This window comes from Leopardus geoffroyi, chromosome A2, assembly GCF_018350155.1.
Source record: "Leopardus geoffroyi isolate Oge1 chromosome A2, O.geoffroyi_Oge1_pat1.0, whole genome shotgun sequence".
NCBI classification, from domain to species: Eukaryota; Metazoa; Chordata; class Mammalia; order Carnivora; family Felidae; genus Leopardus; species Leopardus geoffroyi.
In genome coordinates this window covers 45,195,297-45,221,877 of record NC_059331.1, presented here as the reverse complement: position 1 = coordinate 45,221,877, position 26,581 = coordinate 45,195,297, and the positions used below count along the sequence as shown (strand labels likewise).

The 26,581-nt window shown below is 40.0% G+C and overlaps 1 protein-coding gene across 8 annotated transcripts in view; it reads right to left on the bottom strand.

The window, feature by feature from the left end:
- The window catches only part of CNTN4 (contactin 4), a 901,803-nt gene that overhangs the window by 8,080 nt on the left and 867,142 nt on the right, over positions 1-26,581 (bottom strand). For 7 of the 8 annotated variants that reach the window (XM_045493589.1, XM_045493585.1, XM_045493584.1 and 4 more), the window contains 9 exons: positions 19,517-19,692; positions 15,248-15,368; positions 10,980-11,138; positions 8,152-8,301; positions 6,556-6,626; positions 5,217-5,451; positions 4,146-4,258; positions 3,178-3,364; positions 2,633-2,745 (listed from right to left, as the gene is read on the bottom strand). In XM_045493589.1, the coding sequence (XP_045349545.1) occupies positions 2,633-2,745; positions 3,178-3,364; positions 4,146-4,258; positions 5,217-5,451; positions 6,556-6,626; positions 8,152-8,301; positions 10,980-11,138; positions 15,248-15,368; positions 19,517-19,692 (1,325 nt within the window). The remainder of the gene's footprint in view (positions 1-2,632; positions 2,746-3,177; positions 3,365-4,145; positions 4,259-5,216; positions 5,452-6,555; positions 6,627-8,151; positions 8,302-10,979; positions 11,139-15,247; positions 15,369-19,516; positions 19,693-26,581) is intronic. The other variant, XM_045493588.1, reaches the window with a different exon arrangement.

Genomic DNA, 26,581 nt, shown 5'->3' with positions numbered 1-26,581 from the left:
GAAAAGTAAGAGTAATTTAAACTTTGTTCTTATCACATTAGACAACCTGACATTATTTCAGTTATAGTCTATTTCTCAATGTCTGGGTGAAACATCAAAGTGGAGATGTGTCCTAATTTATCAAAGATGATGAGTTTTTCCCCAAGAATCAGTAGGAGCCACTGAACTGGAGCCAATGGGTCTCTGATTTTCTTATTAAATGTAGATCAATATATGAAGTGTCCAGACCATCAGTACTCAAAAAGAAAGTGAAATTACCGCCTCCCAAAGGTGTGCCTTGTGACCTGGACTTCAGTGACCCTTCAGGGATGGCCTTAGTGCACAGTTCTGTGCCTGTGTTCTTGCAGCTGTGGTCCATGGATATTTTTAAATCACTGAGATGCTCTCATAATCAAGACTAACAATACGACTCTCAGCTACATCCTTCCCCTATCCCTCAAAGTGCATTTTCTCTGCTCCTTGTTCTTCACTAGACGTCCCAAACCGTTTCCCTGTATACTACAACAAACGACATTCAGGTGTTTTTATGTTGTATGGCTGTTTCCACTCTTTGGCTACAACCACACACAAGTGGTCTGGTTTTCGAGACCACTGTAGCAGAGAGAAAGATGAGGCGGTGATTGGTATCAGAGCGCCTAACTGTGCTCTTTTGGCTTATGCTTCGATTCAAAACAATCTATAGAATCTGGCAGAGAACCTCTCCCCGCGTCACTGACACAGACATATACTTGGAGCCTGGAGATGTCCTCATAAGCAACGAGAGATCTGTCACCACCTTCTACCATGTTATGTGATACCTGGCCCTGGGCAACTTCACTGTGGCTTTGGAGGGATCTGTCTGCCATCTTCAATGAGGCCAGAGAACACTGTATGTTGTAAGTAGTAACACGGTTACCTCTTGAGATAGGCATTGTTATTACTCTGATTTCAAAAATGACCTGAAGATATTATGCAATTTTCCCAGGGTACCATGAACAGTAAGTGGTAGATTTAGCATTCAAATGTAGGTGGTCTGGGTCAATAGCCTATATGCTTAACTCAGTCTAGTTTGGCCACCATCTGTGTGGGAAAATTGCATCCCCACTCTGGTCTCTGTCTTCATGAATGCAAAACAAGGGGGTTCATTAGTAGAAGACTGACAGTCCATGGGTCACATTTGACCTGCATATGTTAAGTGTTTCGCTCTTACAGTGTTTATTTCATCTTACTGTTTTATTTTATTTTGAGTTAGATGTCAACATTTACCACCCCCCCCCCCAAATTATACATGAAACAATTTTGGGTTCCACTAAAAAATTAGAAGATATTGCCACACTGTTTGGTAATAATAGGCTAGAGCCCAGAATCCACTGCCTCTTCTGGACAATGAGAAAATCTCTAATTCATCACAGTCTCCAATATTTCCTATTGCATCACGTTGGCATGTGCCCACCTCAGGACCTTTGCACATCTTGTTCATTGTGCTTGGAACACTCCTTCCCAGAGAGCTGCCTATCTTCTTTCCTTTTTCATGGCCCAACTGAAATGTCTAGAGTAAAAGTTCAGAGAAAAATGAAGATACTAGGAAATTTCTCCTTTAATAAAAGAGAAAATGCAGCCCTAAGACGTTAAGTGATTTAGAGTCACATAGTTAATAGAGGACCAAAATGTGGGCCTCCTAGTTTATGCTAGAAGACCCTTCCAGAAGAGTTTGCTCTTATAAAAGGACACAGGAAAAGTTCTGCAGATGAGTTTCTAGGCAATGTTGCTCTGTTGGCAGAACACAAATCACTCTGCCACGTGAAGGAAAGAAAAGGAAGTCGTGACAGGGAGCATTTTCCTGAATTCTTCTCTACTCATGTTACCCCAGGTTCTACCACCAACTACATCCACTCCTAATTCCAGCTGTGCTTTGATCAACTACTTTCCAACAGGCCCATGTTCTTTCATGAGCTCCTGACAGCACTGCCTCTATGCTACTCTCAACACTTCCTGCAAAAATGCCACACACCACAGCTTGCACGCCAGTTTTGTCTGGCCTGCATTGCATTGCCCCACACATTGCTTAAAAGTAACACAAAACAAGACAGTAACAATTCCTGTTAATTGTGGCACCAAGGCTAAACACTCTTTCTTTTCTAGCTAAATAAAGTCAGACTAATACTATGGGAGCAGGCAAATGAATTGTCTAAAAACTCCCTGGTTTCTTTTTCTCTCTATAAATCTCCCTAATTATAGGAACAGGAACAAAAATGATTAACCATTCATAATACTGTTGATTAAAAAAAAAAAAAAAAAAAAAAAAAAAAAAAAAAAAAAAGACAACCAGGACAATAACAAAACAAAGCTGACAGGAGAAATGTTACAGATGCGGTTTTTCCTGAGTTTTTGAAGACACACCCATAGCTTCTTCAACCATTTCTGAAAGACTCTGCCTGAGTCCAAAGAATCAGATTAGGCAATCTCTAACTCTGGCCTGTGGCCACGGACCATTTATAAAACTCAGAGCAAACCACTCTGGGGACAGAGATTCCTAGAGAGGCTGTGAGGCATCATCAGGGAAAGTGAGAACATAGTTCATATGACTTTGTGTGAAGAGACTGTTCTCACTAACAGCAGGATTAGGAGCCTCTGCAAAAAAGAAATTACCCACTTTGTATCCTTTTACTTCCGACTCATTATCTAGGGCCTTCACTTGATCCCAATTCAGGATAATTTTGGAGTCCGATGAATTCCATATGATGTTTCCGGGGGGTTGACTTGGTGCTATAAAAAAATTAAGATATACGAAGTCACAGATTATTAAGTCTCAATGGATTCTGAGGAATATCTCCTTACTAGAATTCAAGAGTGGAGGCAATTTAATGGGCTATTGCACTAATATGTGTCTTCAAGGTCACTAAAATCTGACGAGATACAGCATTGCAAATGGAAAAAGATTCACTTGGTCGCCTAACATTTATATCTAAAAGAAGTAGCCCTTCCCAATGAAGAGAAAAACATTTATCTTTCTGTCCTCTGGAGCAATGAATTTTGCATGGTATTCGGAAAGGTTCAGTTAAAATGCTAAGGTAAATTTGAATACACATAATGATACCAATTAGTATGCAAATGATCACTGGGAGGTGGGGATGGGGAATGAACTTGGGATATGTCTGATGAAATCCCTAAAATATTTCTGAACAAGAATGTTCTTACGTGGCTTTCTGGTTGTCACATTGACCGTTGCGCTGGACGGGCCTGTCCCTGCAGTATTATATGCCTTGACAGCTAAGTGATACAGCGCGCTGCCTTTTAAATTGGTGATTTTTGTTGATGTCTGATTTCCAATTGTTCGTATTTTTCTAGCATTTTCTTCCTTGTCATCATGTCTCCAGTATTTAACCTGAGAAAATAAAAAGGAAGACTGTGGGAATCATACCTATTAGAGATATTTCCAATGGTAGCAGCTTTTTATTTTTTCTTTAAATTTTTTAAATGTGTATTTACTTTTGAGAGAGAGATAGACAGAGCAAGAGCAGGGGACGAGCAGAGAGAGAGAAAGACACAGAATCCAAAGCAGGCTCCAGGTTCTGAGCTGTCAGTACAGAGACAGATGTGGAGCTCAAACTCATGAACCGCGAGATCATGACCTGAGCTGAAGTAGGATACTTAAACCACTGAGACACCCAGGCGCCTCATCTGATCTTTAAAATGCAGATTCTGATGATGGAGTTGATGTTTTCCTACCAACTCATAAGCAGAGCTTTCAGAGCCAAGGGCTTTGTATGCCCCGAGCACTCCTGGGCAGTATGAAGGGCTCCCTTTCCGTTCTCAGCTTCATAGTGAGATAGAAAGTGGGCACAACCATTGTTGGCTATTTCTCACCTTTCCCCCACATTTGTTTTGAGTCCAAGTGGATACTGGGTGTATCAAAAGTCAAAACTCATTTATCCATTCTTCTTATAAATTCTTAGATCTGCATCTCTTTTGAAAAAGATTTCTGGAGTATAGCAGGAAAAGGGTGCTTTCAGCGTAGAATGTCAGTGGTTCAATAAGTATCTGCTAGAAGCCTTAACAAATCCCTCTAAATGGGAATCTGAGTCTTTTTCCCAATAGAGTGTATGTTGAAGTTCTCAATGAGGGGTGCATCTTTCCCAGACCCAACTCACATATCTCTTGCTTACCTCATAGCCTTGTATCCGTCCTCTATTCTTCTCCATGGGGGAGGCCCAGAAAACTTCAATGTCTGTTGCAGACAGACTTCTGGCAAAGATGCTGGCTGGTGGTTTGGTGGGTTCTGCAGATGAGTGTGGAAAAAGTGATTACTTTATCAACTGCATCAGAACAGCTTCTAGATACTGGCATTATAAGGAGCAAATTGTGGCGCCTGGTTGGCTCAGTCAGTTAAGTGCTGACTTCAGCTCAGGTCATGATCTCATGGTTAGGGAGTTCAAGACCGGTGTCGGGCTCTGTGCTGACAGCTCAGAGCCTGGAATCTGCTTTGGATTCTCCATCTCTCTCTGCCCCTCCCCTGCTCATGCTCTGTCTCTGTCTCTCAAAAAAAAAAAAAAAAAAAAAAAAAAAAGTTAAAAAACTTTAAGTAAAATTCCAAGGAGCAAATAACCCATAGTTATATTACAGCCTTTAGTGATGAGGACACTAACACTCATTTTATAGAAGAGCTATGATTAACAGCTAGAAGGTAGTTGTGACAGAAATGGTAAAGACAAAGTCTTTGATTTCTAAATTTGGGGGTAGCTGGAAGGGAAGCAATCCAGGATTCCTTAAGTTCAAGCACCAAGTTTTCAAAACTAGCAAATCCTTTAATACACACCCTTCTTTAAACATCTCTTTTTTTAAATGTTATTTATTTTGAGAGAGAGATAGAGAACAAACAGTGGAGAGGCAGAGAGAGAGGGAGACAGAGAATCCCAAGCAGACTCCACACTGTCAGCATGGAGCCCGATGCAGGGCTCAAACTCATGAACCATGAAATCATGACCTGAGTCAAAATCAAGAGTAAGATGCTTAACCAACTGAACCACCCAGGCGACCCATAATACACATCTTTCTTAATCAGCATTTGTCATAGGTGAGAGTCCTAGTCACTGGATTATGAAAATAAGAGCAAAAGAACAAAGGGAAGCCAAATGACTTGACTAAGATTCAGCAGAGCCTGTCAATACTTCAGTCCTAAAATCAGCAGCATCTCAGAACTGAACAAGTAACAAATATATAGGCAGCATAAGCCATACCTTCTTCTGCAGAATATACCACTGTGGTGGGACTGAAGGGGCCTTCTCCCTTATTGTTGAAGACGCCCACTTTAACCTCAAAGGGAGAGAAGGGGCGCACACTCTCATTCCTGAACACGTATCTGGAGGCATCGGCTGATGCCAGCACTGTCAGCATCCAGATCATTTTGCCATAGGGCCGGAAGGCCACCACATAGCCAAAGCCTCTACCATTCTGTAATTCCTCAGGGACCGTCTGGGAAAGAAGGGAGGCAGCCTTCAGAAATCACAGCAGTTCGATTCAAATGCTACAATTGTTTTATTTTACCCTACCTCCCACAATCTTATACATACATTCTTCCCCACCTATCTTACTTTGGGTTTTGTCAAGAGTATTAGGCTTGGGGCTTGCCATCAGTATGGATGAGGTATCGAAGTAGGTTAAACAGACAAACAAACAAATAAACAAACAAAAAACCCAGTGAGAATTTGCAGTGGAGAGCCTGGCTTCTTGATGGGGGAGACCCAGCTCTGAAGTTCTTGCAAATGAAAGTCACTGGACAGTTGATCTAGAAACCGACATTCCAACATATACCATCCAATAAGAATCTTCCTCCAGGGCCAAACAGGCAAAAGACTTCATTGAAGAAGACCGTCTTGGCTCAAGAAAGCTATTCCCCCTCAGAAATGAGGCGTGAGGCTGGAGGGGGTAATTTCTTTCACTGCTGGGGCTTTGGTTAAATGCAAGATCTTTAACTTTGGGGGTAATGTCTAGAATCTTCCAAAAACATTAAGAACCCTTTCTAAAACTCCAATCTCATTTCTCAAAATCAATTTTTAATAAATTGGTGACTAACCTACCTCCAAGTTGTTTAAAAACCACCTTATAAAAGAGGACTCCAGAAGCAAAGCCAATTGCCAGGAAATTGTGCTGGTACACTGAATCTATTGCTGGCAGACATTTTATATCAATTGGCCATGCATCAGTTCAGGAAGAAAGGAAAACTGGTTTTCTTTGAACCAGCTTTCATATATATATATATATATATATATATATATGTGTGTGTGTGTGTGTGTGTGTGTGTGTGTGTGTGTACACACACACACACATTTTTTTTTTCTTGTGTGGTCTTCCATTTCATGATTGTTTTTTCTGTGTTAAATCAAATTAAAACTTAACAATTGATGGGCAAGTGCCACCTTTTCTTGCTGGCAATTAGCTACGTGAGAGGGGGTGTTTGCACTCAAGTAAATTTCAGCTCTTAACAAGAGAAGAGAAAATTTCTTCTATTTGTTTAACATAGAGAAAAAAAAATAGCCTAGGCTAATGTATACTCCTTTTGTTCCATGATTCATTTACCTCCCAGGTTATAACCAGTTCAGATTTGCTGCCTCCGCCACCACTGACGTTAGCTGGGGTGACTTCGGGGACTGTGCAGGAGACAAAAAAACAAGTCATATCTGGTGTTAAAAGCAAATGAGAGGAAAGAAGGTTGCCTGACAGAAGTGACTCACTTTAAGCAAATACTCTGATAAACATATATCTTTGTCTTTTGAGATCAGAAACAGTGTGGTCAAGTGGCCCAAAGCATCAGCTTAAAGAAGTGAAACGTACCATGGAAATTGCCATTAGTTACCTGTTTCCCATTCAACAAGGTATGCATGTTATGTGACATGTCTGACCAATTGTTCAGCTCCGTCCCTAGAGGCCAAGCTTCAGTGGTAGGAGGAAAGGACAGAGGTTCTGGTTCTAGTGCTTGGATAGGCATTTATTAACCATGTGGTGATACACAAAAGACAGACAATACACACTCTGCCCGTGCAGAGCTTACAATCTAGTTGAGGTAGAGCGCACATGCAGAACATACAGAGGAATGGTGACAATAAAGAACAACACGGTGCAGAGAGAATGGAGAAGTGCAGTGGCGTTCTGAAGTAGCAGGCTGCTCAGAGTAGGGATGGACTAATGGCTTCTCGGAGGAAGGTGAGTTTTGAGCTGGGTGCTGAAGGAAGTGGTGGACATAGGTTGACCCCTGGCTCACTGTGCTTAACCTCTTTGATCCCCAGTTTTCTCTGTAAAAGAGGGGAAATTAGGCTAGCTTCCTCCCCAGGATTGCTGAGAGGAATTAATTAAATTACAGTTTTGGAGGGGTGGGGGGGAAGAAAGCATGGGGATTAGCTACATTATCATCAGGGAAACGAAAGACCCCATTGGTGTCTGGGTGTGTTCCCTTGGTTAAAGCCAATGAAATAGATCTAGATGGAGTTTTGTGCATGAGTAGGGTCAGACTTCCCATCTGCTTAAGGACCTTGCTATTATTCTTTCAACAAACATTTGGCGTTATCACAGCTGGGGACTCTACAAAGACCCACACCTAGGCCTCCCACGAGAGAGAAGGAAATGTACAACCAATGCAGATGAATTCATGTTATTCCCTCCCTGTGCTCATTCTAAGCTGTGCTTACAGAGGGTCATACTACACATACATACTGGCCTCGTATGAGTGAGCAGGATGTTCTGAATCTTAGCTTCTGGGAATGGTTTATACTCTAAAAAAAAAATCTTACTAAATATTTCTGAAGAACTTATTCCTTGCGACGAGTGATTTCTGTGTGTTGAATTCATTTGAAATGTGGGGTGTGCCTTAAAAAAGTAAATCCTGGTTGAAGAATCTTGGTGACAAATGAACCATTGAAGGAAGAGGTGGTGTTTGGAAGAACTAAGCAGAGAGTGTCTCTCCCTGTACAAGGAGACCCAGGAATGAGTGAGAACTTAACTCTTGAACTCAATAAACTGAGCATCTGTGGGCCTGGTTTCTGATCATTATGAACATTCAAGGGAAGGGGGTGCTAATACAGAGCCTCATTAGGGCTGAAGAGCAGGAAGAATTCAAAGCCTTTTCCTAAGGAATAATAGCCACTGGCACAGACTCTCCGTGTCCTGGATACTACTCACGAGCCTCTTCTGTCCTCCGCTTCTCTGAGGGCCGGCTGGGTTCCCCGATCCCAATCACATTGGCCGCAACAGTGCGGAATTCATACTCGACCCAAGGGTTCAAACCCACGACAGCCGCTGTGAATGTCTTCCCATCAATAAGTTCTGGCACTGAAAGACATCAAAAGGTGGAGATACTTTACAGGATTCCATGTTAAGCAGATAGGAACTTCCACCCGTCATGATTACTGTTACTGTGTGCAGGGCATTGTAGGTGGTCTGAGACTAGTTGTACAGCAGCTGTTACAAGGAAGTCATCCCAGAACTCTCTATACTAAACTAACAAGTTCAAATGGGACACCAGCAGATGACATTACAGTATTCAAGGCCCAAAAGTGCTTAACTGTAATCATGACTGTTGTTACCTGACACGTTTTTCAGCATTTGCCGTATAGTATTGGGCACACTGTTCAATTTCTACAATCATTCTATGAGTAAAGTAAAATTGCTGTGTTTATTTATACAGATGAGGAAAATGCACCTTATAAAGATTGTTACTCATTCAAGATTGCGCTGGATTTGCTCCTTTGTCCGTGTGTTCCAAGCTCTATAACTTAACATAATAATGAATCTACAATATTACAATTCTGTAATATTGCTGACAGTGAACTGTACTAACCTATCTCATGCAAGAATCTGTAACCACAAAAGGAATGGCCACGAAGCACACAAAAAAGAAGTCAGAGAGGGAGAATTTGACAATATTCACCTACTAGTATTTGGAGAAGGGCTCCTTCCCAAGAAGACATGGCCCACTGTTTTGACACCATAAGCCATGAAGCTCTGGACATTGCCTCCGTGCTCACTGAACAACTTTTTGAATTTTAAACTGGTTATCATAAAGATGTCCCACGTGAGGGGTACCTGGCTGGCCCAATCACTAGAGCATGCGACTCTTGATCTCCGGGGTCATGAGTTCAAGCCCCACGATGGGTACAGATTTACTTAAAAAAATAAAACAAAAAAAATAAATAAAGATTTCCCATGTGGCCCAGAAGATTCAAAGGGAGGTTCCCTGTGGCAAAGCTGAGGCCATCACACTGGTCACTAGGATTCGGTGGCTGCCAGCCTCCTTATACCACAATTACACAGTCCTAGCCTACAAAGGTAAAAAGTGGGGCTCTGGAGTCAGATCATCTGGATCCTAAACCTGAATCGACACTTAGTAGCCCAATGACCTTGGGCAAGTCGCTTAACCTTTCCATGCTTTGGTTTCCCTATCATACGATGAGGCTAATAACAGTATCTATTCACAATGTTGTTGAGAAAATCCAAGAAAAGCACTTAGCAGAGCATATCATGTAGCACATAGCAAGGGTTCAACAAATTCTAGTGTGTTTGTTTTTTTTTTTTTTACCATCACTATCATCAGCAGCGGCAGCTTCATCCTCCTCTTTTCTTTCATTACATTTCTGTAGCACTTCCTATTTTTAAAAAATTTCACAATCATTTCTCTTTTGGGTCATAACCAAATCTTATCATGCCCATTTAACAGAAGAGGAAGATGCATAGTTGTATAGAGATGTGCTGATTAGCAGAGTCAGGGCTAGAATGATCCCCTAACTTTAAGATTTTTGCGTATCTTTCCTTCCTAAGCACTTTTGAGATTCAGAAGAAAATCAATGAGCTGGAAACACACAAACCCATTTCTGAGGTTGGATAAGCTGAAGTAAAAAAAAAAAAAAAAAAAAAAAAGAGGTTGTGAAAATCAATAGGATTCATCTGAATTGCAGAAAACCAGGCCTATCACTGCATGTATTTCTACCTCAAGACATTAAGGTCACACAGCCAACTCTTAAGAACTAGAAGAGTGTGTATCTTGCTTGCAAAAACTACTTGTTTGTCCATTTTTCCTCAAATGAAACCTAGATAAAATAACAAAAAGAGTCAATTTGTGGGGGGGGGGGGCAGGGAAGGTATGGTCAACTCACATTCCTTTATTTTTCAAGTTTGACAATCTTCTGAGGGCTCTGCTCCACCAGGGCCATGGGCCTACCTGGTGGGGCAGATCTGAGGGCCTCGCTGAACCATCCAATCTGTAGTAGTGACAGGCGATGTGTACAGAGGGCAGGGGCTTAATCAACACAAGTTTATGACCTGCGCTTACTGGGAATTCCTTGTTCATGGGGAATAATTGCAATCCCTGATCCCCGTCATGAGTGGGGTTCAACGGGTTACCTGCACCTGCGGGTGTAGGGTAGGCACATGCTGAGCCAGGCAGTGTAGTACGTGTGTAGCCCCCAACATCTAAGGGCATCACAGACATACTTTTTAATATAACAAAATCTCATACCTCTTTATGCCAAATTTAGCTATCTAAATAAAAATGGGCAGCAAGTCAAGGGGCTCCAGGCAGTCTTCATTTATTGTTTTTTTTGAGAACACTATATAAACTTTTACAAAGGCTATGTAGACTAGCATAATCCACTGCTTCTCAAAGTATATCATTAATAGTACACAGATGATTTTAGGTAATAAGCAGATTGATGCATTTTATTTTTACAACTAATGTATTTTATTATGTATGTTAAGAAAAAATATAACCAACATACAGATCTATCATGTGATAGACATTGTTGCTTAGGATAAGTTAAAAAACAAACAAAGAGCTGATATAAAGAAAAACATTAAATGAATGATAGTACCATTAGATGAGGTCTAGGAAACATTTGTAGTTGTGTCTGAATGAGAACCTAGGTGGCCCCTGGTTTCTGCTACAGTGCTTTGTCCATTATGCTGAGTTTCAGAAGCCCCTGTGAAAGACCAGCACCAGGCATCCAATATGGTACCTGTATTGACTGCTTGCCAGCCTACGGAGAACGGAGTCCTGGCTTGAATGACATACATGGTGATGGGGCTGTGGTTGTCAGGCCCGGGTCTCCAGGAGAGCTGAGCAGTGGTATCTGTAATTTCATCTATGGTCACAGCTTCTGGGGGTCCTGGGGGACCTGTGAAAGAGCAAGACCCTCAGAAGGGAGCAGTGCATTCAAATGTCCAAGTAAATGATTGCTTAATTGAATGCAGAGCTGATCCATTCAACCATTTGTTCACCCACTCACAGATTTATCACTTGTCAGTTCCCTTTTGAATACCTCTTTGGGTGTCCAGAATTCTTCTGGCTCTGAAACTACAGAGATGAACGGGACATGGCCCCTTCTTTCTTTCTTTCTTTCTTTCATTTTTTTTAACTTTATTTATTTTGAGGGAGAGAGAGAGAGAGAGAGACATGGGGGGAAGGGGCAGAGAGAGGGAGACAGAGAATCCCAAGCAGGCTCTGCACTGTCAGCACAAAGCCTAATGCGGGGCTTGAATCCATGAAATGTGAGATCATGACTGGAGCTGAAACCAAGAGTCAGATGTTTAACCCACTGAGTCACCCAGGTGAACTGACATGGTCCCTTCTTTCTAGGGGCTCACTGTATAATAAAAAAAAAAAATAGGTAAACAAAGAATTAAAATAGAGTATCTGTTCCAAATGCTAGGAGAGAATACTGGGATACCACAGAAGTCCAAATTCCTTAATTCATCTATCATATGTTTACAGGTTTCTGGTATGGGTCAGGCAGTGTTATCTGTGGATAGAGTAGTGATAAATGAAGATAAGAGTCTTTTGGAAATGGTCATTTCTACCACTGAGGTTGCGGATGTGAGCAGAGAGGGCTTTAGAATGTTCGTGGTCGCAGCACTGCTCCTACATTCCCATTCCTGCTGCACTGTAATTACTAACCCCGCTCCTGTCCAGCATCATACGCAAACACACGCTTGTATGCAAGGGAGCTGCTGTGAAAATGACCAGTGCTCAAAAGAGTCACCAGACTGTGGCTTTTTCATTGGAACTTCAGGACGGGGCTGGAATCTAAAGACTCTCTCTCATTTGCAGTTTCCGTAAGTCATTATCTCTATTTTTCCACTTATCTTCCTGATGTTCATTGTTTCTGCCCATGTACTTAAACCATGGAGGCAAGAGGAAATCAGTTTTAAATGAAGGCTTGGAAATCATAAATAAGTAGAGGGATGGAAAGCAGTAGGCAAACACAAAATATCGACATGGCCCAAGCAAAGACCCGGAGCTGTCCTAGATTCCAACAGAAAAGCTCTTAGTAGGCAGTTAAATGTATCTGTGGCAAGGCACAATTGACCACCTCAGGAAGGAAGGTGATTGTGAGGGAGACAGGATGACAAATCTCATGTCCCTAAGGAGGAGGGATTAAGGAGATATTCCTAGGAGGGCTTTGCTCAGCCCCATAGAGCTTTCAAGTGTACTGCTAAATATGACTGGGCCAGGTCACCAGGCAGGGAAGAAAGAGACGTCTAGCAGAGTGCTGAAAAGTTCAATGTAATTTCCTGAAGTAAGACTTTGTTCTGAGATTCACTCTTGTACCTTCCTATGATGTCCTAACTTTCTCTTTCTTTTTTTAAAAATCATTTTTATAGACCTACAGGTGAGACTAAATTTAGCTTCTCCCTCCTACTCCTGAATGAAAGGTCTGGAAATCTGTATGCTGAAACTGATTAATTTTCCATGGTGACATTTGAACATGTCAGTCTAATGCCACCTGGATAGAGCGGAGGCAAACTTTGGTCTTAACCAGATAAAGTCCAGAAGACAGTACCATCTGCTTATTTCCCACTAGCTTTCTTATCCTAGATCTATGCCCCACCCCCATTTCAATGGGTGCTCTTTTCAGGGCCTTTAAAATCAAAGTACACAAGCACAAAAGTGTTCCCCTCCAAACTCCTCAATAAATTAAATTGATAGGAATTATCTGAGCCCATTGCTGTCAACCAAATAAAGGAAATGAAAGGGTGTATGAACTTGGCCATTGGAGATGAGATGGTACTTTCAAGCTTTGTTGACGCTGTGTGTTCCTGACCAGTGTGGAGATATGACCTCACAGAATGTTTACCAACTTTGTCTTGGGGAAGTTGGGTCACTCTTTCAAAATGACAAAATGAGCAAATGTTTATCCTCTGAACAAAATGTTCACATGGCCAGGGGCCACAGATGTTTCTGTCACAGGCAACAGAAGAGGGAATGTTGGTGTGAGAACAGTGATTCTGCTGCTCTCCCAGTGATGAATGACCTTTCCACCTGTCTTAGTGCGACAGACTAAATAAAGCAGGTATCCGAGAATCAAGGAAGCTGGAGCCGAGACTCAAAGCTTTACCAGTTTCAGATACACAAATCTCTTACAGGGCAGTGGAATGCATTTCTGCATCCTTTCTGTAATATGCAGAAAAGCTGCAAGAGCAGAGCTAAAGGAAATAAAAGGAAAGATTATGGTTTAAAATGGCATATTAATTTATTGGCCTTATTAACTGATGAGACTAGATTTTCTTTTAGACTGAGTTTGCAAATTCCTCTTGGTATTTAATGTTATTTTCTGTGAAATGAAGTATACAATATCATTTAAGAACTTCAAGTATTACTGATTTAAATATTTATTAGTCTAATTTATTGGCGTTTAAACTGCTGATCTGAACATTATCCTAATTAAATAGAGGATAAATTTTCAGCAACAGAATTCTTTTGTCCCCAGGGGTAGAGCAAACCAGCTCTCATGTATGTTAAAGTGGAAATAAACACGTTTCTGTAAGTTATTCAATGGGCAGCTCAACCCAGGTTGCAAGTTTTGTTTCTCTTATCTGACTCTTATCTGTACCATCACCTACAGAAAGGTTTTTGTAGGCAATTTAAAGAGGAACTAAAGCAGACAGGATGGAAAAGCTATTTTTCTTTAACCTCTCTTGACAATGAGTTTAAGTAGCTAACTCCCACACACCTCCCCCACTCAGGTTATGCCTAGAGGGCACAGCAACACTTCAGTTGCTTCCCACAATACCTTGTTCACCCTGCACCCAGATTCACCCTGCCTCCACAACTAATTTCCCCTGGAGTTTTGTATGCTTGCACTCAAAACTCTGCTGGCTAGAGATTCCTAAACACCAATAGTTAGGGTTCAGATGAAGGAGGTGCTAGACAAGAGAGTATTTTGATGTTCTGATTTGGCTTTACTTTCAATACTTTTTCTGAAGCCACTGTTGTATCAGTGCCCTAAATCACTAATTTGACTTAGCCCAGATGAAACATCAAAAGGCACTTTTAGTACTTTAGAAAAGCCTTGTGCATGCATCGGTTTGATTCTGGTACGTATCCTGCTTCCCAAAGATTTTAATTTCAATGTAAAAATATTTCTGGGGCACTTAGGTGGTTCGTTGGTTGAACGTCTGACGCTTGATTTCAGCTCAGGTCATGATCTCACAGTTTGTGGGATGGAGCCCCAGGTCGGGCTCTGTGCTGACAGCGCAGAACCTGCTTGGGATTCTCTCTATCCCTCTGTCTCTGCCTCTCTTCTGTGCGCACACGTGCGCGCACTCTCTCTCAAAATATATAAACTTAAAAAAATATTTCTTAAAACTCCATTTACTTCTGTTCCTTTATAAACTGGTTTCTTGGGGCTCAGGCAGGGCCTATGTAGCCATTAGGTTGAACTTAGGCCATGCTGATAGTGCTCAAGAAAATCTCACAAATGTCATTTTGTCATTTGTCATCGGCCTCCAGCTTATTTACTACATCCTGGGCAGTTCCTCTAAAGGCATATTTTAAGAACTGTATAGAACTATTAACTTTAGGGAAAAAAGGGAACTGAGAAAATGTGGTGATTTTTCTGAAGCCACTGTTATATCACTGCCCTAAATCACTAATTTGGCTTAGCCCATATGAAACATCAAAAGGCACAGTCTGATCCTTCTTTAAACTATTTGCTTTTGTTAATCCAAAATTATTCTAGAAGGTCATATCAACTCCAACAGCCATAAATCGGGGCACTCGGGGCGCTCACAGGAGTTATTTTCAGGATGGAGTAACCGGATTTGCTCTGCACTTTCTGGTGATACCCCTATGAAAAGAGATCCGCAAAGAACTTCTGTAGGCTGTTAACCACTGTTTACAATGTTCAGCTTCTACCTGACTTTCTTCCATAATTCTCAAGTGGTGAGGTTTTTAGAAATCTGTGCAGCAGTAGATATCAAGAACAGAAACCAGAATTCCACATACCTCTGACAATCAGGTCTGCAGCAGCAGACAGCCTGTCTACACTTGTTTGGACCATGCAGACGTATTTCCCAGCATGCTTCAGCTGGATGTTTCGGATCATCAAATCACCAGCTGAATCCTGCTGATAAAGTAGGGGAAAGTGGCTACAATTACTTTTTAATGAGCTCTAAATATCATTATCACATGAAGGACACTGTGACTAATGGATTTATTTTACACTGGCTGATGAAAACATTAGTGATGCAAGCCATAGCCTATTAAGAATATGTGAGCCTGCTTGAGAGATAAAAACGCCAACATTTTCAGGACACACCTTAGACAAGACCTCAGGTATGTGGCTTCTCTGGGTCTTTGGAGCAGTTTGCACCCATGTTGGAAGCACTTAAACTACTTACGGTGGCTCTCGATTTAGTCCTGTGGGTTGCTTCAGATATGCGCTGAGCCTGAAGCCTTCACTGGCATTCCAATACTTTGGAACTCTATATTTAGAAAGGGGAGGCAAGCCCACATTTGGAGGCATCTGCATTTTACTGCACAACTCTGTCTCATAGCCAGCATTTTGATTGCTCCCAGATTTGAATTAAAAGATTATGAGGACCAAACTCTCTAAGGAAATCTAGCATCACCTACTGTGGAATGCTGCTAATTTGTTTTTCAAATGCCAAATGCAAGTTTGATTAGCAGATGAATAGGACTGATTACATCCCAGTATGGATGTCTGTGTGCCACAGAAATATTTCTACTCATCCACCAGCATGGTACTTTTAATAAATATGACAAGATGTCTCCGCAGGTTATCGCAAAGGTGGCATTTTAACCAAAGAACATGGCTACACCTTGGAGGGTGGTTATTCAAAAGCTTGGAGAACAGGTGGCTTGCGTATAAGTGCTCTCTACAGGCCAGATTCAGGAAGCTATGCTTACTTCTAATCTCCCAATGGATAACAAGATAACATAGGTTATTTTGGCCCTGTTGCTGTTCTTCCAAATGACAATAATGTTGGATAATGCTTAATAGTATTAGAATATGGGAACCATATATTAAAGCTGAATACTCACATGTTCTATGAGGTCAGTGCTCTTGTTATCCTTACTTTACAGATGAAGAAACTCAAGCACAAAGAGGTTCTATGACTTGCCTAAGGTCACCTAGGTAGTAAATGGCACAGCTGGGATGTGAACCCATAAAGTCAGGCCACTCTACCATCCAGAAAGACCTTATTCTCATCCTAAATAAGGTGTACTTAATTCCCTTTGTTTTAGAGCAACACATCCCAAATTTACCCAGGACAATGGAAGACCTGGAACTGCCAATAGTTGTAAATAGGTTGAGAAGAGAGGCTCAAGCATTCAGTGAAGGGAAAGTTGATGGTTGGTCCTCAGCTATCTTGGGCTGTGATTTCATGAAAGTCTCTGGGTATTAGCTCACTGACTAGGCCTGCTGGGTGAGGTTGTGAGAATCAAACGAGACCGTACATGTACCTGAAATCCTAAAAACTGTGAAGCACAGAGTGCAAATTGGTATTACTGATGACCATGAGCGATCATGTCAAAGGTATTAAATCTAATTCAAGAAGAGCTGTGATTTTTTTTTTTTTTTTTACCTGAAATCTGTTTCATTTTTAACACTTGGGTTCCCATTCAGATTGTATTTACTAATCAAGTTTTATAACTGCTCAGTAAAACAGGATAATAATTGTTACCCTATCTCACAGGTTTTCTGTGAGGATTAAAGAGCCTATATACATGAAAGTGCTTGATAAATCAGCAGGCACTTTGCAAACAGAAGCCATCATCGCCACCATTATTGGTACTTCTTTACCCAAGGCATTCGTGTGTTAGGACTCTTGAGTATAGGTTTCAACAGAAAGTATGCCTCACGAGGGGGCATGTGCAGGGAAGACAGAAATCTGTATTTGTTTCAAGGAAATGTATACACTGTGCCAATAATCCATTTTATTCACCAAGGGCTTAAGGGCCGAGGAGACTAGCTATAGCCTGGAAATTTCAGAGTACAGCAAAGTATTAACAGAATGTGCTGTCTTTGTTTACAGATTTTGACCAGAGTTGTGTTTTTAAAGTAAAACTGAAACAAAGACAAAAAATAAAGTCAGGATTGAGGAAAGAGTCTCACACAAGGAGACCACAATAACTTTCTCTTTTCCTTTGAAGTCACCCAGATCAAACAGTTCACTGAGATCTACATTCATATTCCCACCACAATGAACAAAACAGCACCAGGTTATTTTCCCCTGCTGTGGTCTGTTCTGTTTCTGACAGAGCACTTGGAGGCTGTCAAAGGACAATGGAAGAACAGCTTTTCCAAAAACTGCTATAGGCTGGCTCTCCCAAGCATAACTTCCACTATGCTGACCCAGGAAACAGAAACTGCAAAATGGCTTGACTTCAGAATTGCTTCCTTACCTTTTCTATTGACAAGTCCTACCTCTACAGACATGAACGATCCTGGTAGCTAATATACTTATTTCTCACAATTTGTAGTGTTGTCCTGAATCTTGCACTTATTAGCAATAACTGATTGGTGTTAGCAGAGTTTCACAGAACAGACAAGCATTTCCCATAGGAAAGGCTAACGAGAGTGATTCCACAGATAGAGCTCTCTACGGAAGGTGGTCATTAGAGCTTGACTCCATTAGGGGTGTCTTCACCTGTGCCTCAGCCCTGGCTGATCAACAGCCAGTCCAGCATAAAGTCCTCATGTGTCTGACTGGCAGGGCATTTATTTCAATGAGTCAGGCAGCTGTTCTAATTGGTTGGTGCCTGTGCCGTTCTGGGAGATAATATTTTTAGCATCTCTCCTGCCCAAGACATTGGTCTTAGTATGAAAATGAATATTCTGCTTAATCTATGAAAAGTTTTCTCAATTTATAGTTTCCTGTTATTAACATCAATGTTACTCTTCCTTCAATTAGTACAACTATTTAAATGTATCAAATACTTCTTTTGTGGTAGGCATTGGGCTATGAACTTTTCTAGACCCGAAGGTATTTAATATCTTCAATGCCCTTGTGAAATTAATATTTCTCCCACTTGGTTTCCAAGCTGCATCATATCAAAGAAGTCCATAATGCTTAATGTTGGCAATTTCATACAGCCTTTCTCAACCAGGGTTCCAAGAGGGAATCCCTAATGACCCAAGGCATCCACAGATAGAATAAACTAACTTCTCTCCTACGTATCCAAAATAGTACCAGTTGTATATGATATCTGGGAAAATTGACAAAATGCTCAAATAACTCTTGGTGTTCTGTGAGAGACATCATTTGAAAAGGCAGCAAGAATGTAAGTTAAGTAATTAACATGAGTAGTAATATATATGGTCGAGTGGAAAGCAGATCCTCAACCTATCATCTGGATAATTTTATAAACTAGCCCACTTATTCTCAACATAAGGGGGAGGTGAGGCGAAATGAAGCGGGCACATTGGATTCCTATGGCAGGGGCTGGGAAAGGCTCTTCGGATCATAGCCTCATTCTTATTTTCCACTGCTTTATGGTTGGACCCTCCATAAGAATGGCAGTCAGAGTGAATCTTCATTACTAGTGAGCATGTAGGACTGTGGTAGGCCCCCCCAAAATTTTTTGAGAACAAGTGTGATAAATACAAATTGTTTCCAGATTTAACCTCATCTTGGCATGTGTTCAATGGTAGTATGTATTTTTATGGAAAGTAAGGCTTTTGAAAATTCAAACATTTGAATTCAAAATTACCTGGATAATAAATACTCTGATCAGACTTTCAGATTCAAGAAAGAGAGCCCTAATGTTGCAATGATGTGGCTCCAAGGGGAGTTTAATCAGCTGCCTAAAAACACATGAGTAAAGTATTCTTAAGATATTTTTCTTAACCAGGTGCCATGATATATGGTACTGTATGGGGCACAGAGCCTGGGTTTTGAAGCTTAAAGCTGAGTTCTGCAATTTAGGGCTTTGAGGCCAAGGCAAGCCATACAATTCCCCTGAGCTTCAGTTTGCTCGTTCATACATAGCATGGAATAACTAGCCTATAGCATTGCTGTGAGGGTTACGAGGACTGCCATATAGGCTCCACTAAGTAAGTGGAGCCATGTTGATCAGGCAAAACGGAGCAGGAATTAACCAAGAATTTCTTAAAATAAGGTGCTTGAACAAAATGATCAGAGAATAACCATACATTTCTTTTCATGTTAGTCTAAACAAGTTGAGTCACTTTTGAGAAGTTCAGTTGCATACTGAATTTCCCGTAGATAGTCTGATATTAATACTTACCCCTCCGACTCTCTCAAAGTGGTCCCCATCTTTGTCAAAGTCTATCAGGTGTCCATTAAATGACCAAGTAAAGACGATGTCCAGCGAGTGATCATGTGTTACCTGGCATGGCAGAACAATACTTTCTCCAACAGTGACATCCATACTGGAAGGGGGGACCATCACCCTTGTTGGATCTGGAGGATGAAAACAAAGGCAAACAAACAACAAAGCCTGAGAGCTTGTGCGGAAAAAATGTAGTTTTGCTTTATTTTTTCTTAGGCTGTGACCAGCAAACCTCAGTCATCTGGGAAGCTGAGACTCAGGCCAGGAGGTCATTTTTAATATGAAAAGATGAAAACATTCATTATGAGAACCTTCACAGAGCAACAAAACTCAGCTGGGGAGCACTGAGGTTAGATCTCAGAAGACACTCACGGAAGGGCCCACTTCTGGCAGTCCTGCTCAGAAATTGCCTCTTTAAAAAGGTTTTCATATCTCCCCAGTGTCACTAGAAAGCAGTAATTCAGTTGAGTACAAACAGGGAAAAGCCATGTTAATTTCAAGTTTGTTTGGCTTTTTTTCCTCCCTATTATAAAAGTGATAAATGCTTAGTATGGGAAATTTAGGAAATTCAAGAAAGTTAAAAGAAGGGACCAACAAAACCAAACCAAACAAATCCTACTTACTATTTTACTGTCCAGATAAAACCTCTGTTTTCATTTGGATATAATTTTCCTGTCTTCTTGATTTATAGTTTTTTAGTTGTTTTGTTTTGCAGTATTATAAACACGATACACATATGATTTATCTTTTTTCCTCTGCTTACTATGATATAGATTTCTTTATCCACATATTTTTATAATCTGCATCATGTACTATTAAGTTTATAGTCTCAGCCTATTTGAAACTAAGACAGTTTAGCAACTTTTATTATAAATGTAATATAAAAATTCTGTAATGAACTCATTGACAAAATTATATATATTTGTATATGTAGATTACATCTTTAAAATAAGAACAAATTCACTTCTAAATTTACCCTTTACATTATGATTTTAATTGAAAATGAAATGGGCTTGTGTAGCTGAGACAGTTTATAAACCCCAATACTACATTCACATGCCAATGATCTTTTATTTTTCCACTGCAACATTATTTCATAAATGTTGTCAGAGAGTACAATGGTGGAAAGCAACTTGAATTAAACGTAAAGGTCACATAAGTACCTAAAGAATGAAATTGTGAATTCAGCCATATTCCAGAAATTTCTCCACTCTAAACCAAATCAGACAAAATCAACCAAACAAACCATAATAAAGAAGACAAATCAGAAGCGCCTTGATGGCTGTTGGTTAAGCATTCAACTTCTGCTCTGGTCATGATCTCATGGTCTGTGGGTTTGAGCCCCGCGTTGGGCTCTGTGCTGACAGCTCAGAGCCTGGAGCCTGCTTCAGACTCTGTGTCTCCCTCTCTCTTTCTGCCCCTTCCCCACTCACACTCTCTCTCTCTCTCTCTCAAAAATAAATACACATGAAAAAAAAATTTTTTTAAAAAGAAGACAAATCAAAAGCAAACAAAACAATGAAAAAATATTAATACCCTTCAATACTCACAGGATTGTATTTCAGGCTGTGGGGTATATAAATATTAATTAAGTGTACCTCCCCAACTAAAATCTCAGCTGGAAATCTTGAAATGATATCTCATAGAACACGTTTGATGGGCCTTACTTTCTAACAACACATACTAAATTTCTTTAAAGAGAGTATTTTTTCTGCCCTCTTCTTTTTTTTTTTTTTTTAATTTTTTTTTTCAACGTTTTTATTTATTTTCGGGACAGAGAGAGACAAAGCATGAACGGGGGAGGGGCAGAGAGAGAGGGAGACACAGAGTCGGAAACAGGCTCCAGGCTCGGAGCCATCAGCCCAGAGCCTGACGCGGGGCTCGAACTCACGGACCACGAGATCGTGACCTGGCTGAAGTCGGACGCTTAACTGACTGCGCCACCCAGGCGCCCCTTTTCTGCCCTCTTCTTATCCAACCATGGAAAGCAAACATCTCAAGTCATTAGAAAAGGAAAGTCTGTGTCCATAAACAGATTATTATCTCGGGTTGAGATATCCTTTTGCTGTTTTCCAAAAATAGGACAAGATCATAAATAGATTGGTGTGTTTTCGTTCATTGCTGTATGAGTGATGTCCACGAAATAAGCAGGTACAAACAGGCATTGTCAGATAAGAGGTAATGGGAGGTAAAATCCTTTATTTTAAAATCTGAGGCTTTACAAGTTACATAATCAAAATTTGCTCTATTGATTAACTGACCTGCAGCTATAGATACAGATTGAGATTTTTGAACGAGGGAACGAATTGAGAGCAAAACATCTTAGAATAATTCTCACTTTTAAATTTAAATTTTCCTCATCTATAAAATGGAAACTGGAATGAGTGACTCCTGGTTAAAATCACAGGTGTGTATGGTTTTTATTCGGCAAGCTTTTGCCTAATTTTCCTTTAACTAGCTGTCTACTGATTTCACAATTTAGGTTCTTATCTTAATGAACCTTCATTCATTTGTTGATTTATCATCCACCAATTGTGTAGTGTGTATTGTAGGTATAACCATGTCTTGGTACCAAAAGAGATATAAAAAAGAATGAGGGAATAAAAGCATTCATAATAATGAAGTGAGCCACTTACATTCCAGGCACTGTATTAACACTTTACATGGATTATTTCATTTATTCTTAAGAAATAGGTACTATTATCATCTCTACTTAACGGATGAGGGAAACTGATGCCTAATAGCAGTTAAGGAACTATCTACTGTGCTAAGCTGCCTCCTTTCATTTAGCTGAAAACATGATATCCATTCACGAATCATCCAGAGAACAAGTCTAAGGGCATAATACAGCAATTTGTACTCCTGCTTAATTCAATAGTGAATTGAATTAAATGCAGAAGAAATTCTGAGAAGGATGTGGGGTGAAGACAGTTTCAGAGGGCTTTATTGCAAGAGTAATGAAGTTACTACCTTAACAAAGTATAAAAAACAGCAATGACTTTATGCCTAAAATGCTGGCTCCTGCTCTAAGCTTACACACCAGACTTCTGAGAGCAGAGTCAATGTCCAGGCTCAAGACCATAAAAATGTCTTCGCTCCCTACTTCTGACAAATTCTGGGTGAGCAACAAGGAGTTGGCACATGTTCCAAAGCCTAGAGTCACATGCAATTCTGGCTCACACTTTTAATTGACATTTGTTTCCTGAAGAAATGTTCATCCCTTTATGCACATGTATGGATTGGGGACAGATTTTATTATCAGTGAACTCAGTGGCCTGTTAACCAAGGACTAGAAAAGTTCCCTAAATCAAGGATTATGCTGGTACAGTCTGGGCTGACAGCTGCTAATTCATTAACTTAACACTTGTCACCGATTCATGTTCTGAGCCCTCAAGCAGTAAGAATCAACGCAAAGCAAGCCATGCAGTATATACACACCAGAGAGGTCTCCTTGGGACTAGAGAAAATTAAACTAAAGAGGTTGAAACCTCATTATCTAGTTGGTTTTCTGAAATTGTATGCTTGTTCAGTACTCTTGCTTTCTATGTTGTGAATTCTGATGCTTTTCACTTGATTAATTTCCTTAAATCTGAATACAAACGCTGTACACAAATAAACAGATGGCTTCTTCAAAACAAAACTGTCTCCCCTCCTTGGGTTTTAATTCATCAAGATGAGGAAGAACCTATATTTACGACTTCTGTTCTGAAGAGTCACTCCAGCTATTGTTCTGTGCATAGAACTCTCAAAGGCAATTAGGGCTCAAGATGTGAATTGATGTCTGGATTTGGATATAATTAAATACCAACAATAAACATGACCAACAACACACCTAAACTTTGCTGCTTGCTCTTGGTTCAACCTGCAGAGAATGATAAATTCAGAACTCCAGAAGAATGATGTTTGAAATGTGTATATTTACCAAGTGTTTAACCCCCCTAAAATAATATGTTCTACATTGTTTTCTATAATAGAGGACAGAATGTAAACTAAGTGCTTTGTTCTAAAGAGCATGACAACCACGAGAGAGACAATTATGTTCAATTCTGTTAATGTTTAGGTCAACAGTTAGATGCATAAATTACAACACTTATTATCCAAGTCATATTATATTCAGACTTTCATTGTTGATGGAAAAGCTTTCTGATCCAGGGCTTTTATTATTTGTAAAAACAAGTACCTGTGAGACCACAGGGTAAGAATTCTATTTTGATTTTCCTTCCCCTATACAATACCAACCCTTCCTTCATTTCAGTTGATAAATACTTTCATTCACAGTGCCAAGATATTCACTTGGTGACTACCAGGAAAGTACTTAATGTGTGTTTTATTCCTCTTCATTCTTCCTTTTGTTAGTGAATTTCTTCACTATAATGGTTTTGATGATGCCTTTTAGTTAGGTTGTGTCTTCTTTTTTAAATTCATTTTTATAGATGGAATTTTAAACATGGGATTCTTCAAAACCATGAGGTAGTCAAAGCTGACAGCTCCCCTCAAATGACACAGGGTGAATGGCCAGAGAGCTATTTTTAATAGTTAAATGCTACAACAAAGATGGTTGGTTAATTTTCACGATAAATCTGGAGGTAGCATCCTAGGGATGAAGTGCACTCTTAGTTGGTCTCATCTTTGGAATAAAAATAAAACCTGTGTCTGATGAACTATATTTATCAATTCTGCACAAAACACACATCTAAAAGGAATACCCTAAACATGAGATGAAAGTCCAAATTCACAGTGATTTCAAGCTGGACCAATTCTTTTCATTTAGGATGAAATGTAATAGGGATAAAGGCAAAAGGTTACCCTTAAAAAAATCAGCTACAAAAGTACAGGCTGGAGGAAGACTGGATTGGCAGCTCATGTAAAAAAGACTAGAACATTTCAGTGTCAACAGGGTCTGTGAAGCTGCCAAAAAAAAAAAAAAAAAAAAAAAAGCGAATGTGATCTTAAGTTGCACAAATAGCGTGTGGTATTCCATCTTAGAAAGGTAAAAGTTCCGTTGTATTTTGCATTAATGAGACCACAGCTTGCTAGGAACAGCCTTTGGCTTCCTTGGTAGATTAGTGCACGTAGGGTAGTGAAGCACCTAATAAATCTATAACAGCTAAAATAACAAAATGTTTGAAACAGAAAGATAAATTAGAGGAGATATGAGAGTAGTCTTCAAATATGTGAAGGCTTTATAGGCAGAAGATGAACTAAACTTATTTTGTGTTGCCCTAAAGTACAAGGTACAAAGAGGTATATTCTGGCTCTGTGTAAGAGAGAACTTTCCAATAATTTGACCTTTTCAACAGGGAAATGGGCTGCCTCAGGAAAACATGAATCACCATTTCTGAAAGTATTTTAGTAGAGGTAGGCACCATTAAAGAAGATATGTCAGGTTACACTGAAGGCCAGCCAGGCTGGATAAAGCCTATTGGAGCTCGGAAGATGGATGCTTCCCTGACCACCCTACTCACTAGTGATCCTTTCCTTTAGAGAAGCTTGTCAGCATCAACTATTTTATTTCTTCAACATTAAACCTGAGCATTGTTGAAGACTATCATTTACATATATTCAGTTTCTCCCCTACAATCAGGTTCCTTGGGGTCAGGGACCACATCCTATACTTTTATAATCCCTGCAGCCTAGTTCTGTACCTACTCATGAGGGCTGGTTAAGATAAATTGTTGACAAACTGTGAATGGTGGTATTGGTTAATGATAAACATAAGGCCCTGAACCTTGAAGTGCTGTAGACTGGGAAGGTATTGTGCTGATTTTCTTATTATGTACATAGAACATAAAAAAGGAGCCACCTAAGGGTTCATTCACTCTATATACTCTGGCTCTTCTTCTGTGTTCATTACTGACTTTTGCCTCTAAGGCGACATTTAGGGTTTATTTTTTTCTTGCTTGTAAAAAGCAATTTATTTTAAAAACAATTTATCTCTGAATAATTTCAAATTTACACAAAAGTATCCAGAAATACAAAGGATTCTTTTACCTTCGCACAGACCCCTACATTGTTAATATGTTACTGCATTTGTTTATTTCTTTTCCTTTCTTTCTTGCATGTAATGATATATAATAAATAAACCTGATATTATCTATAATATATAATGTTTACTCATTATCATTAGCCTTTTGCTTAACCCTTTGAAAGCAACTACATACAAGAGATCTCGTTACCCTTAAACATTCCAGCACGTATTTTCACAAACAAGAACACTTTCCTAACAGCACACAACTCTCCAAATAAGGAACTCAAAATTGGTACATCACCATTTTGTAATCGAGATCTTGTTCAAAATTTGCTACCTTTCTCAGTCCAGGACCTTATCCAGGAATGTGTGTTGAATTTACTTGTCATGCTTCTTAAGATTCCATCAAGTTAGAACGTTTCTTTAGCCTTTCCCTACCTTTCAAATCTTGACAGTCTTAAACAGCATAGGCCTTACATTCTGTAGGGTTATTCTCAACCTGGATTTATCTGATGTTTCTCATGACCTGATTTAGATCGTATGTTCTCAGCAGGACCAACGCTAAAATGCTGTGGTGTATCTTTTAAGTGCATTGGGTCAGGTGATGTGTTGTGAACTCATCTTCACACTGATCATCTGAACCCTGATCATCTGGTCATGTTGGTGTTTCTGGTTTCTCTACCTCGTATTGAACAATTTCCCTCCGTGTAACTGATTAGAATTTTGTTGGGGGGGGGTATTCTGAAACTGTACCAATTTTCTGATATTCATCAAACCTTTACCCACAGACTTACAATCTGTTAAATATTCTTGCTTGAAGCAACCACCTCTGTGATGGTTGCTGAATGGCAAGTCTGTTTCCATCATTCTTTGTACATGTAGTGGATGACTTTTTCCTTTAAGGAAGAACTTCTCTCTCTCTCTCTCATGTTTATTCATTCATTCATTCATTCATTCATTCGTTTACTCTTGGCTTCCTATTTGGGTGGTAATACATTACTATTGTAACTTATTTTGATGATCAAATAGTACCCATCTTGGCCAGTGGGAGT